The sequence below is a fragment of the Gossypium raimondii genome, chromosome 1, assembly GCF_025698545.1.
Source record: "Gossypium raimondii isolate GPD5lz chromosome 1, ASM2569854v1, whole genome shotgun sequence".
Taxonomy (NCBI): domain Eukaryota; kingdom Viridiplantae; phylum Streptophyta; class Magnoliopsida; order Malvales; family Malvaceae; genus Gossypium; species Gossypium raimondii.
Window position 1 is genome coordinate 16,673,362 of NC_068565.1, and position 14,326 is coordinate 16,687,687.

The 14,326-nt window shown below is 36.3% G+C and overlaps 1 protein-coding gene across 1 annotated transcript; it reads left to right on the forward strand.

Moving 5' to 3' along the window:
* Window positions 1–2,331: 2,331 nt before the first annotated feature.
* Window positions 2,332–5,332, forward strand: LOC105784729 (uncharacterized TPR repeat-containing protein At1g05150). Its single transcript, XM_012610672.2, has one exon. It carries the CDS (start codon window positions 2,694–2,696, stop codon window positions 5,088–5,090), a length of 2,397 nt encoding a protein of 798 aa, XP_012466126.1. The 5' UTR covers window positions 2,332–2,693; the 3' UTR covers window positions 5,091–5,332.
* Window positions 5,333–14,326: the final 8,994 nt, after the last annotated feature.

The following is a 14,326-nucleotide window of genomic DNA, read 5'->3' on the forward strand; positions in this document are numbered from 1 at the left end:
GTGAAAAACATAAGGTTAATAAATGTACTAGAAAAATATGAACCATACTGACTAGGAAGTGCACCTATCGGTATAGAAGTCAAGGCTGGAGCTGATGATGATGAACTTGATGTATGTACTCCCGATCGCGGCTTAATGTGAGGTCATGTTGGTCTTGTATGATGAATTTGTCTACTCCTTTCCTCATTCGACAATAGATATGGCTTACCATGAAGTTTAAACCGTGTCATGTAATCCAAATACATTGCCAAATGGGTTTGAAAATTGGTTCATTCATAGGCATGAATTCATACCTATGTTCCCATAAATAGATATATCTAGCATGGAATTTAGGCCAATCTTCATTGGTTCTCCTTCACAAGTTAATATTGTGAAGTTCATTGAGGTTCCGAAATGAGGGCAGAATATTTTACACAAACCCAAACTGGCGTATCACTCGATCAGACGTGCCAAATATTACGATTTGTCAAAAATTCAATCGAGATGCATTCTTAAATTCTCGAATCAAAGTATGACATTCATTCAAATTGCAATATTAAATTATAAATTTTATTACATACCTAATATTAAATTTCAAATCCTTTACGAAATTATTATGTAATTGAAAAACTCAAAAACTAACATCGGCTTCTGACCGTTGATCTAACAATAACCGAATATCTTTAAGCTCATTTGATATACCTATATGGCTCGTGTCATTGTTCCACCTGTTCAAATAATATGTTATTCCAAAAATATAATAATGAAAAAAAAATATGATAATTATATTATTAAATGAATCTTACCTTATTACGAGTGGAAATTGATAATGGAAGTTTTCTCGAGGACGTAAAAATGGTAAGTGGTACTATGCTCGTGACTGAAGAAATAGTATACAATCACTAATTTTAATTTTCTATCCTTTAATTTCTCGACACATCTCTCGGTACAATGTAGCCAAGATAGTTGATCATCAATTGAGTCGTTTGGCTTCTTTTAAGTCGATTAGTTGTAGGAGTCACCCTAAATGTACTAGATTTTGAGATTTATTTGGCATCAGAAGACCCCCGATCAACCTCAATATGAATGCTTGAGTGAATTTTTGTCTTTCAATCGCATTAGAAGAGTTGTCGGGATGTGAGAAATCTTCTAACCATTTCATATCTATCTGGTTACCACTAAACTTATTTAGCACATTGCCTAATCCTTGGTGGCAAATTGAACTCCAATCAACAATGTGCACTACCCCCGTAGCGATTGACTCATGAACTGATAGACCGAGTTGTAATGCTATATCCTCGAGTGTAATCGTACACTCACCGCACGAAAGATGAAATGTGTGTGTCGGGTCTCCTTCTTTCCACCAAATCACTGATAAGTGTGGGCTCCAATTTAGCCCTGTCGAGCATATGAGACACGTATAAGAAGCTTGCCTCTTCTAATTATTGTTCAATAACACGTAGTGCTCTCACACTTAAATTGTGTATATTTGTTTCGGTAACCCGATCTTCGTCCAGATTATATAAACATAAAAAAAATAAAAAAATATTAATAACTTAATAATATTAGTTAAAACAAAAATATAATAATATCTTTTTACCATTCATGTCAAAAATATGTTTGAGATCTAAACGAATTAGAGGTGACGTTTTAAAAATATTTAAGATGGTTAAAATCGAAAGAAGAAAATAGTTGAGAGAGTTGAGAGAATATGATTGAATGAAAAAAAAATTAAAAGTGTAAAAAAAATATATATATAGGAAAAAATTGTAGCCATTGAGGTTTTAGCTATTGGAGTTTTTTTTCCAATAGCCCTTGATTCCAGTGGTGCTGTTGACGATCCAATGGTTAATATATATATTTATTTTTAGATAAATCAGGCGGATGCTACGTGGCAAAAATACACTCTACAAAAAAAAAACCTATATTCCTAAATTAAAAAAGAAAAACTATTTAAAACCTTAAAAATATTTTCGAACTGGATATGCCTGATTTTACCGTTACCCTTCCAAAAATAGAAACAAACCATTCCTTTTAGGTTGTGATATTAAATGTGTTTTGTTAATAGAATATTGGGTTAAGACTGAGTTTAGTTGAGATTTATCTTTCCTTGATGATGATGTGACTTTATACTCTATATGATATTGAAGTAACAAACTACGAAATAATGATATTACGAAGTTTGCAACTCCAGTGATATAACAAAAAAGATAGGGCAGTTGATTGTAATTAGTGCACTCTTTCGCCTTAAATTAAGCCCCTCTTTGTTTTACTGACTCAACTTCCAACCAACCATTACCCTCTCTCTTTACCATTTATATTTAAATTTCATCCCCATTGAACGATCCTACACAATAACCAAGCTATTTTTCAAACCAAAACTCTGCTTTTTTGTGGGGTTTCCTTTGTTGTTGCCCCCACACCCTTATCATCATCTGAACCAGGGAAAACCAATTTTGAAACCAAAAAAAAAAAAAAAAAAAAATAGAAAAGAAGAAAGAGCTCATCATCATCATCAATCTCTTCTCTTCATTCCCTTTATATAAAGCAAAAAAAGAAAAAAGAAACCCATCTTTTTTTTCTTTTTCTTTTCTTGGTCCCTCATTTCTCAAATCTTAAGCTTTGGTTGATTGGCTTTGGTTGGCATTTCCTTCTTCAGTTTTTCCGAGGATTAGGAGAAAAGAGAGGGAAAAAACGAATAAGGGTAGGAGGAAATGGCGACAAGAGGGAGTAGATCAGAGAAGGTGAAGAGGATTTTTCAGCAATTCGATAACAACCGTGATGGGGGTCTTAACAGAGATGAAATGGCAGCGTTGGTCGTCGCCGTTAACCCCAGAGTCAAATTCAGCGACGAACAACTCAACGCTATTCTCGACGAAGTCTTCCGGACCTACGGGGAGTTCATTGACGGCGAAAAGGGGTTAACTTATGACGGCTTGTTGAGAACTTACGACGATGGAGCCGGTGACGTTGACCGTGACTTCGATGCGCTAGGTCTCGAGCTCTATCCCGATGAAAACAAAGGCGCATCCATCGTCTCCGAAGCATCTTCTTCGTCGATTGCGGATGAGAGAGTAACGGAGTCACAGAGGAAGCAACGGACGACGGCGTGGGCCGGGTCACCGCACCACGAGATAGTTTTCGACGACACGTGGAAGCTGGTGGACGAATTGGAGATCTTGTTGAAGAGATTGCAAGCAAAACAAGCAAAAACTGGGAAATTTAAAAGCGACAATTTTGATGCGTATTCGGATGCGGGGTGGTCGAGGGAACTAGGACCCTCTGCAGAGCTTTCAGAAAAAAGGGTATATTGGGAAGAAACGGGTCCTGATTATGGCATTTTTGTCAAGGAATTGGGAGCTTTAAGGAGTAGAGCTGATGGGGCAAGGTCAAGAGAAGAAGCATTTGATGGACAAATGGCGATTGGGAGGGTTTTATATGAGCATCAGTTGTTTAAAGAAGCTTTGATTAGTTTCAAAAGGTCTTGCGAATTGCAGCCAATGGATGTGAGGCCACATTTTAGAGCTGGTAATTGTTTGTATGTGTTAGGGAAGTACAAAGAAGCTAAAGAAGAGTTTTTGTTGGCCTTGGAAGCAGCTGAGGCAGGTGGGAATCAATGGGGTTATTTGCTTCCTCAAATTTATGTCAATCTTGGGATTGCTCTCGAAGGAGAAGGTATGGTTTTAAGTGCTTGTGAGTATTATAGAGAGGCTGCCATCCTTTGTCCCACGCATTTTAGAGCTTTGAAACTTTTGGGTAGTGCTCTTTTCGGGGTTGGAGAGTATAGGGCAGCTGCAAAGGCTTTAGAAGAGGCTATTTTCATGAAACCAGATTATGCTGATGCACATTGTGATTTGGGATCAGCTTTGCATGCTCTGGGTGAAGATGAGAGGGCAATTGAGGTTTTCCAGAAAGCTATTGACTTGAAACCTGGTCATGTTGATGCTTTATACAATCTAGGTGGGCTTTATATGGACTTGGGTAGGTTCCAGAGAGCTTCTGAGATGTACACTAGGGTTTTAGCGGTGTGGCCGAATCATTGGCGGGCACAGCTCAATAAGGCTGTTTCTTTGTTGGGAGCTGGAGAAACTGAAGAAGCTAAGAAAGCTTTGAAGGAGGCTTTGAAAATGACAAACAGGGTTGAATTACACGATGCCATTTACCATTTGAAACAGCTGCAGAAGAAGAAGGTAAAGAGTAATGGTGGTGGCAATGGAGAAGGGGCTTTTGTAATAGTGGAGCCATCAAAATTCAAGACTGTGGGTGAGAAGACTACATTGAGGCAAGATTTAGGAAGTGCTATTCAAATTAGGGCTTTCCAGAGAATTACAAGATTGAGCCGTTGCAACGTAGATCTTTTGAAGAAGGAAATGAATGAAATTGATGTACCAGTCACCTACTCTGGTGGTGGAGGTCCTCAGAAATCCATTCGTAAGCCTAATTTGGAAGGAATTCTACGCAGATTACTTAGTTTTCTAAAACCTGAAACCTTTCAAGGAGCTGTCAAAGCTATAAATGAGAGAATCCTCTCTGTCTTGGATGAAACAGGATCAGGCAGGGTGGACTTGGGCATGTTTTATGCTGTTCTTGCTCCCATTTGTAATGGACCTCCAAATAAACGAAAAAGGATTGCCTTTGATGCACTCTTATGGCGGCCAGTAAATGAGGGTAGTTCTCAGATTAGAAAGGTGGATGCTGTACAGTACATCAAATGGTTGAGGGCTATTTATGTTCCTTCTCATGGAATTAGTGAAATCCTGGAAGTTCATGGAGAAACAGATTCCTCAATGGTATCTTTCAGTGAATTTCTTACCATGTTCGATGATCCTGATTGGGGATTTGGTATCATGTCCACTCTGTTGAAGTTAGAAAATGGAGATAGGAACCGTCATGGGCGCCGGGTTTGTGCAGTTTGCCGTTACCCAGTTATTGGTTCTCGCTTTAGGGAAGTGAAGTCTCATTTTAGTCTATGTAATCAATGCTACAGTGAGGGAAAAGTTCCCCCTAGCTTTAAACAGGATGAATATAAATTCAAAGAGTATGGAAGTGAAGCCGAAGCGATGAAAGATAAGTGCATGTACTTTACTTTGCAATCCCACAAATCTCCGTAACTAGTTGGTTTATAGTCATTTTACTCATCATGTACCATTCCATTGTGTTATTTTAGTCATCCAGTGTGCATTGTGCAATATATAGTTTCATCCAAATGTGTTCAGTGAGCATCATGCTCATGTACAATAAACCGTTTTCAAGCGCCCGGATTCTTAACAGTTGCTGTAGAGATCATTTTTTAACTGTTCAATGTATCATCATCTTCTGCTTTGTTTATGGTAATGCTGGATTTGTTTGGAGATATTCATTGTTAAATGAAGAAAGATGTTAGCTTATGCTTTGGGGTTGGGGGTGTTCAAGAGTTTGATTCATGTTCATAGGCATACCATGGGATTTCAATATCTTGGTTTGTTTTACTTGGTCTGCTTAGTTAGTGACTAGGATAGTGGGGAGTCTCCAGGTTGTGAAAGTTGGGACCATGTGACTTGGCACCATCATTAGCTGGGACTTGCTGGATTACAGGTAACATGGTTGGTTGACTGACTTTATCTAAATTTTCCCCAACTTTCCTCCCTTCCATGTCAATTAAATCTTTGATCAGGGATCTGAAAATGATCAATCAAATACTGTGTGGGTCTTAATTGGATGGATAATGAGGTGAAATACTGGGGTCTGTATGAGTGAATACAAGGTCAAACCAACCACGAAAATAATAATAGCCTTTTTGTTTGTTTCAGTCTGGGCATCCAAATGCATAATTCCAAAAACTAAATGCTTGGTTCCAGCTTTTTATCATGACGATCTCCGCTAAGGAAATTTGTCACAAAGCACACAGATGGAAAGCCTTTGTACATTAAAACAGTCACATTGCACACATCAATAAGACAAAGTCATTAATATTTTATTTATTTCTATCCAAAACGTGTCTCAATGATCTCTTATAAAGCATATAACATGATTATATGAATAATTCTAAATTTAATTATCAGTAAATCAATTTTTTATAGGAACTAGAATTCATCGCACTTTGTGAATTAAAAATATTTTTTAAAGTAAGTTATATTTTTTAAAAATAAAGTAATAGTTTTTAAGTAAATAATTATTTTAATACTATTATTTATTAAGATTTAAAAGGTTTAAATTTATCTATGCACATTCACGTGCATAATATATAATTTAGAAAAAAAGGAAGTTACGAAGAGTGAATGGCGTTTCAAATCAAAATTTAAAATAAGTATAATAAATATCTTATTAAATTATTATTTAGGAGGTTAATATATATAGTTGGACTTGAATTTGGCAATTAATTCTTGGCATCTAAATTTTTTGGACTTAACTTGCTACTTTTTTTTAGGTACATGACTAACACTATTAAAATACAATCACTCACCACCAATGGCATGGTGACATGTGGTAGTCTCGTATTTAAATATATATTTTTAATTTTTGCCATGTGTCAAAATATGAGATTGTCACATGTTATATGTTATTGGTCGTTAGTGTCATATTTTAATGGTGTTCGTCAGATACCTAAAAAAAATATCAAGTTGGTTTACGGTTTTCAAATTTAGATATCAAGTAGGTACAAGTTGCCAATTCAAATACCTCCGAATATATTAATCCTATTATTTAAGGTAAATTATTTAGTCACTCAATTATTAGTCAGTTTTTTTTGTCACCTAACTATGAAAAGTTACAAAATGATCACCCAACTTTTCGATTTTTTCCTTTTTAGTCACCAATCGTTAAATGACTAACAAAAGTTAGTGCCGTAGCTTTAGAAAATTGACATACCCTCAACATTTATCCATTGTGCCAATTTAATCTTGATTCTAAAAAATTGAACTCTCAATGTTTACACATGCAATTTGATCATTTTGTAGCTTTGCTTTTCTTTGTGACCCTTTTCGACATTATCCTTACATTTGATTCAATGAGCAACAAGAAACAAAACAACTCAAATTTTGAAAAAAAAAAGGCTAATTCAATTGCTTGAAAATAATTTTTGCTTCATTAATTCAATCCAATTGTAAGTCTAACAACTTTAAGAAAATAATTTTTTTTAGCTTTGATTTGCTTCATTAATGGAAGTCAACTCAAGCTAACAAAAAATGAATTAATTCATTGAGAGATATCAAGTTCTTAATCATTTGAAGTATAAGGAAAGCAATGTATTTAAGGATTGTCTAGTTTAATAATAGATGAAGTTTTGTAAAAAATATTATTGCTTTTATTTCTAGTTTTGTCATTGTGTATTAAAATATATTTTCATGTAAAATATAGGATACAATTAAGAAATGTGTAAATATTGAGGGCTAAAATATTAAAAATTAACACTAAATTGGTACAATGTGTAAATGTTGAGGGCTAAATTTGTTGTTATCCCATTTTAAAAATTGCCATGTCATCTTTCCATTACCAATTTAACAATGGATGGCTAAAAAAAGAAAAAGAAAATCAAATAATTGGGTAACCATTTTGTAAATTTTCATAGTTAGATGACTACTAATGTAGTTTACCCTAAAATTTGGAAAACAAAGCCTTTAGGCTGTTTTATTTTTTATTTAGGCCTTTAGGCTGATTTTAATTTTAATGAGGAAAATAGACCGGTTTTAGGAGAGAGAATGTAAAAGCGCGCCCAACTAGATACGCTTTCCCACAATGGTAACTTCAATGACTTTTTGACTGTTGCCTACACCAAACGTTAAAAAAAATTAAAAATCATAACGGTTACTTTTTTAACCCTATAAATACCCCCTAAATTTCATTTTTTTCATTCACATCCTTCTCTTAAACTCTCTCAACTCTCTCAACTCTCTCAACTCTCTCAAGCTTTTTATTCAAAATTTATTTATATTTTTATTTAAAAATAATATATTTTTAATTATATCGTATTTTATTCATTCGGATCAGTTTCTCTAGAATGGATGCCTCTCTAATCTACTTCGACGACAACCATATTTCTGCTACCCAAATAGCAATGGTAATTCGTTATTTTTATATTTTCATTATTTTTAATTATGTTAATTTTTTCGATAAATCTAAATAATTTTTTTATGTTGTAAATAGGCTGACGATTGTGTGCTAGAGGTGTTCATACATAATACAAGGGAGCCTTCGGTCACTGAAATTCGTGGGTACTTACAAGAGGCTAGATTCTTGCGTGCGTCTTACATGCAAGAGGGCTGCAAACTCGATCCCACATTAATTAGCGTGTTGGTGGAAAGATGGAGGCTTGAAACACACACTTTCCACCTTCTATACGGCAAAAGTAGAATCACACTCGAGGATGTAGCATTATAGCTCGGTCTTCTGGTGGATGGGCCAGCCATACATGATCAACGATGGTTCCGGGAAAAGTGGACCTCTGCACGAAAATGTTGGGGAAGGTCCCAAACAGGTTCGAAGATGGTTGAATATCAACCAACTAGTTGGAGAAAAATTTCAATAAACTTCCCGAGGACGCAATGGAGGAGGTCATAAAATAGTACGCCCGAACATTCATTATGAGGTTAAATTGGGGCATTTTAATGCCCGATAAATCTAGAAATTTGGTGCACATAAGGTGGCTTCTACATCTAATAGACTTCAATAACTGCGCAAAACTAAGTTGGGGATCTGCCGTATTGTCGACATTATACTGAGAGCTTTGTTGGGCAACATAACCGGATAAGATGTCGATCGGTGGTTGCTTGTTGCTTGTTGCTGTTGTAGTCGTAGGTCTGGTAGTGAATACCATTTCTACGTCTTAGAGTTAAGGACCCATACATGTTCCCGTTGGTGACGAGGTAAACATAATTTATTAATAAATATGTAGTTTGTGTAGTAAATGTTTTTATTTATTAAATGTTTTGCCTAATATATCGCTTGTACTGGTGGAACCATGGATTGAGTTATGTCAGACTGCCCGACGAGTTGGAAGACGTAAGGCTACAATTAGATCAACGCTCTAAAACTGAGGTTAATTTCTTATCCTTTTTGAACCTATATTATTTATGCAATGATTTGTTAAAAAAATTAGTACGTAACAATATTGACAATTTATGCTTTTTAGTTTGAATGGATGTCGTATGTTGACTCTGAGATCATATCTTGCATCCTATTGGAAGTGTTGGAAAATCAAGAGATGTGGAACATGAAGGTGGCGTTGGTATTGTATGCGACAGTGGTAATACACGAATCGAATCGGGTTCTACGACAGTTCGGGTATAGACAATGAATTTCACTGCCACCGCGAGATATAAAGGAACTACACAAGGTGGACATGCGGGGGAAGAACGACGAAGACTGGGCGGAGAAGCATAAGGAGCACATCCAAGCTTAGGATTGAAGGATGGAATTTATACCCACCTGCGAACTGTTTTTCTTGCCAGACATGACGATGACCGATGATTACTTGACATAGTTTAGAGTCGTCGGCAAGCCTATCTACTACCACCAGAGGCAAGTAGTAGGAAAATTCAGTCGAAGAGGCAACGTCGATTGCCACAATAGCGTAGGAGGGGACGTGGTTGCCCGACAGGTTCGTCATCGGCTCCGCTAGAAGATGCGCTGCCTATGGCTACGTAATATCCGGGTCAATTCCCTCAAATTATTCCCTATTAATTCACTAGCCCCATGTATTCTTTTACAAGCACCACCGCACTACGGATCACTACCGCACATGGCTGGTTCTTCTGTTCTAGCAGGTTCATATTTCGAGGCACCGACATCCCCCGCATACTACCTCATGCTGATGACAATGCCGAACCTTGTATGTATCGCCACCGATGACGGCACTGATGTAGACACCCATACATCAGTCAATGTCGATGTCGATGGCCGGTTAATGTTGATGTACCAAGGATTTGGGGCACTTTATGGTTACACGCCTATAGTGACCTAAACACTGCACACATCACCATTTTACCTGGGTGGCTCATCGTTGCAACCATCAGATGCGGAAGTGACGAATACACGATGGGCGACGGGGACGACGCAACAATTGACAACGGAAGAAGATGATGACGTTGTCGATCTGGAAGATACAATTGCCTAAGGGGCCATGCGAGGTTCATATTCAGGCGATGATGACAAGGAGGAGGAAGCCTACAAGCCCGCACTTCCGGATACACCTCCGGTTGCACCTCCTGTTGAACCTCTGGTTGTATGCCTGGTTCTACGGAGGAATCCTGCACGCAACCGTCGTCCACCACCTTGCAGCACAAATTCTCCCCAACGATGAGTGCGATGCATTTTTGGTTATAGATATTGTGATGTAAATAAAAATGTCATAAAAAATAGTTTATTTTTACAAAACAATTATCTTAGGTGTTATACATTATTAATTATTACAATTAGTATAAAGTCTCTATTTGAGCAATACCTTTGTCTTTTCTTGAGTTATGCGTAAGTTAACAATAAAGAAATTTAACCAAAGTGAATAGCGAATCACACTAATGAATATGAAATTCCATTGAAAGTAATGTTATCGACGCTGGAGTCCCAACGTATCCCTCGACAGAGAACATGTTGTCTTCGTATGCCCTAAGTATCTACAATACCCGTATAATTTCTGTTAATCATGCCTCTCTCGAATATCCATATTGTTCTTTATCAGGGTATAATTCAGGCGACCTTTCGGGACGTAACATAGGTCATTGTTTGACACCAACTCGAATAGCGCGCTGGACACAGGTGACCACATACTCTCGTTTGGGACGGGTGGGAATTCAGGACTCCACACACTACAAATGCATTGTAACACTTTAAAATTTTCTTCAAAATGTTTAAAATATGTTCCAGTGCGCCTTCAAGGTTTTCCTTTGCAAACATACCCTTCTTAGCTCTAACATACCAAGCTTCATCATTCATAAGTCATATAATTTCTCTCCAATCTTCTCCATTTCTTCATTATAAACCACTCCCGGTCTTAAATATTTCGTTGGCTAAAAATATTTGGCTTAAGTTCGAGGTATTCTTGAGTCGTCGGTGATGCAATATCGCTTCGAGCCGTACACATTTCATATATCATGCCGAGATGAGATCATTGCCTCCAAAGCCTATCCTAGAGAAGTTGGTTATGGGGTGATTTTGCTTTCTACAATTAAGGGTTGAAATCGATGTGGAGGTCTCAATCAACGGTCGTTATGCGGTAATGGATTGGGGTATAACGAGAGAGCTAGTTGATGGCCGTTATGCAGCTACGAGCTCAATCTTTTCAAGTACCCGAAAATGATGCCCTATAAATACAATACAGAAGTTTGATGACATATTCATATAGAAAAACTCTAGGGCTTCCCACTATAATCGGTGTATTTTTTTCTCCACTTCCAGGCAACGAGTATCTTTAACCTTCTTTCTTATTCGAAGGTCGACACTGTCGTGGACACAATAGGACTCTCAAGTGGGGAGCAACTGTCGCGGTGCAGTAAAGGTGATTCTCCTTTCAGGGCGACGACGGCTGTTGTTATTATATAACCCATTAATAACAACAACCGTTGTCGCGTTGACCCAAGTTTGACCTCTACTGTACCAAAACATCCGCTCATTTCCTGGGAGCCCTCTTGTGTCCACCTTGGCGTCAGCTTTTGGACAAGAATGAAAAGTTAAAGATACTGCATGTGACACCTCAAACCTGACCCAGACAGACCGACTCGAATTTGAAACGTTACATTAGCCACCGAAGCGACTCTCCAGTTAACGACCACCCAACACACACCCCAACCTTATAACACCTCATTTATGACTAATTAACTATCATTTATTAATGTGAAAGCACCTTGTGAACCATTTTTAAACTTTTTCTATGTATTTAAACCTAAAGGTAATTTGGTTATTTTACCACCTAAGGTTAACTATCTCGATTTTATTTCTAAATAGTTACCGACCTTTTTTAGTCAAATTATGCAAGCCCTAAAAATTTTAGCTTAATTCGAGTTCATTTACTATGTCTAATTCAAGTTTGATTATTAGGGACTAAATCGTAACTTTTTCAAATTTTTAGTACATTTTCCAAATTAAAAATACAGAGTGTTTTTACCAAATATTAATAGTTACAAGTCCAATCCTAAAATATTACCAAGTTTCCTTATCATTAAAGGTTTCAATTAATCTAATCAAGTTTTAAGACTAAAATATAAATTAAGCAAAATAGAATACTAGATTACAAAAACCAAAAATTAAACCCCCAAAAACCCACACGCTGTGTGCAAACCATTGCACCTATTTTGTAAAAAAAAATCGTTTTAATTTCCCAATTTTACATATTTTACTTACCCATTAAACTTGAAATAGCTACAATTAATTACCATAAACATCCACACATCTCCAATTTAATTTATTTACAACAAATATGCAACCATTAATCAAAATTTAATACCCAATTATACATTTAGCAAACATCAATTAATTCACACAAGCTACATACGTTAGCCGCAAGCAATCCACTCCATGGTATGCTTCAATTAAACATTGTTAGTATAAAACACAAGCTTCATACATCGTGTTATCAACCACCGTATGAACACTCATCAACATACCATAATTCAAACATCAGTTAAACATAAAATAATGTATTAAAGCAATTATAAAATCACCAAAATTGAAGTCCAAAATTTAATGTCCAATGTCCATTACAAGTAAAATAACACTAGTCCCTAAAGCATCACAATGCCCCTATATAGTCTCTAAAGTAAATTTCTTAAGGCACTACCAAGCCTTATTCTTAGATCTCCCTTGCACTCGCTTCTCGACTCCTTCTGTCTGGAAATTCTCTGCACGAAATGTGAAGCTGTGAGCTTAAAAAGCTCAGTGAATGATAGTAAAAACATCAAATAATTTGTAACCGATCATGCATAAATCAAAGCAATTAACCATTAAATTTTCAGTCACAACATGTTAATATTTAACCATAACATCACATGCTATTTCAAGAATTAAGAATCAATTTTTCCATGACATGTAAAATCATCTTTTAACACATAAACATTAAATTATATTGGCACAATCAATCAATTATATTGGCATAATACATCCATGAGAATAAGTAAATGTGTAATCATACATTGGATAAACGAATCTCCGAACTCCCACAAATCAAATACAGTCTTCTGAATTGAGCGGGCCAAAGCCACATGCTCCCTTTTAGCACCTCAAATAACCTGTAACACCCCAAAACCTAGCATAGAAGTTTTGACCGAATCTCGAAGGTTACATTGATCATCGAAGTGATCTGAAAGCAATTTTACAAAAATAATTGTTAAAAACTCATTCCGAACACAGTTGCAAAATTTGAACTAAACCATTTAACAATTTAAGATTCAAAAGAGTAATTTAAGTTACGTTGAAAACATTCAAAAATATAAATCCGCAGTTTCTAAAATTTAGTCCAAATAACACTTTACAAAAGTCCTAAATAAGATTTGTTCCACAGTTTGTATAAAACAATTACAATCCAAAACAGTTTAATAAATTCAAAATTGCAGAAAAACTTTATTAGCTTAATTCAAAATGTATCACTTCGAGACCTCCGTCATGCCGAGTCCAGCTTCAGAACACGATAGTACCTGAAAGGGGGAAAACTAAGGGGTGACCTACACGAGCTCTGTGTGAGTCTGTAACAGGAAAAAAGAAAAAGATGGAGTAATTCAACGTATAGTCCAATGGAGTATATGTTTACAAATCACATACAAACATCTCATTTTCACAATCTGATAAACTGAAAGTTATCATTAACAAACCGAACACATTTATATTATCATTCCAACCACTCGTGTACCCGATCGTCACAGATTATACATAGCATTTCATAAATATGCTAATGATCATACAAACAAACAAAAATTCAGATGCGTAAATTATGCAACAATTAGAAATCTCACCCATCCAACCGAACACATTTTCGTCCACCCTGCACACCACATAAGGGCTACAAAAGGCCCTTCCACCCTGCACACCACATAAAACCATAGTAGGTTCATCCACCCCACACACCACGTAAAGTGGAACTAAGCCACTTGAGTAAAGGTATACAGCTGAGCTGGTATACGGTCAGTATAGTATGGTAAACTGCTATACAAAGACATTGCAGTTAAAATTGCCCAAATCAGACTTCCTTCTCATCGCAACCAAAACCCTAATTTTATGCATATGTATGAATGCACATCAAACACTAATAGTCTCACTGATACAGAAGCTCATATTCAGTCAGTCAATTGTAGACTTTTCATACAATTGCAAAATGCACACAACATGCAAGCAATCATACAGAAACTGAAATGAACAAATTCAATCGATCAGATTCAGAATCAGTTAT

What these genes read in the sequence shown, in the direction of transcription:
- LOC105784729 (XM_012610672.2), top strand. Translation starts at nt 2,694, where the DNA reads ATGGCGACAAGAGGGAGTAGATCAGAGAAGGTGAAGAGGATTTTTCAG.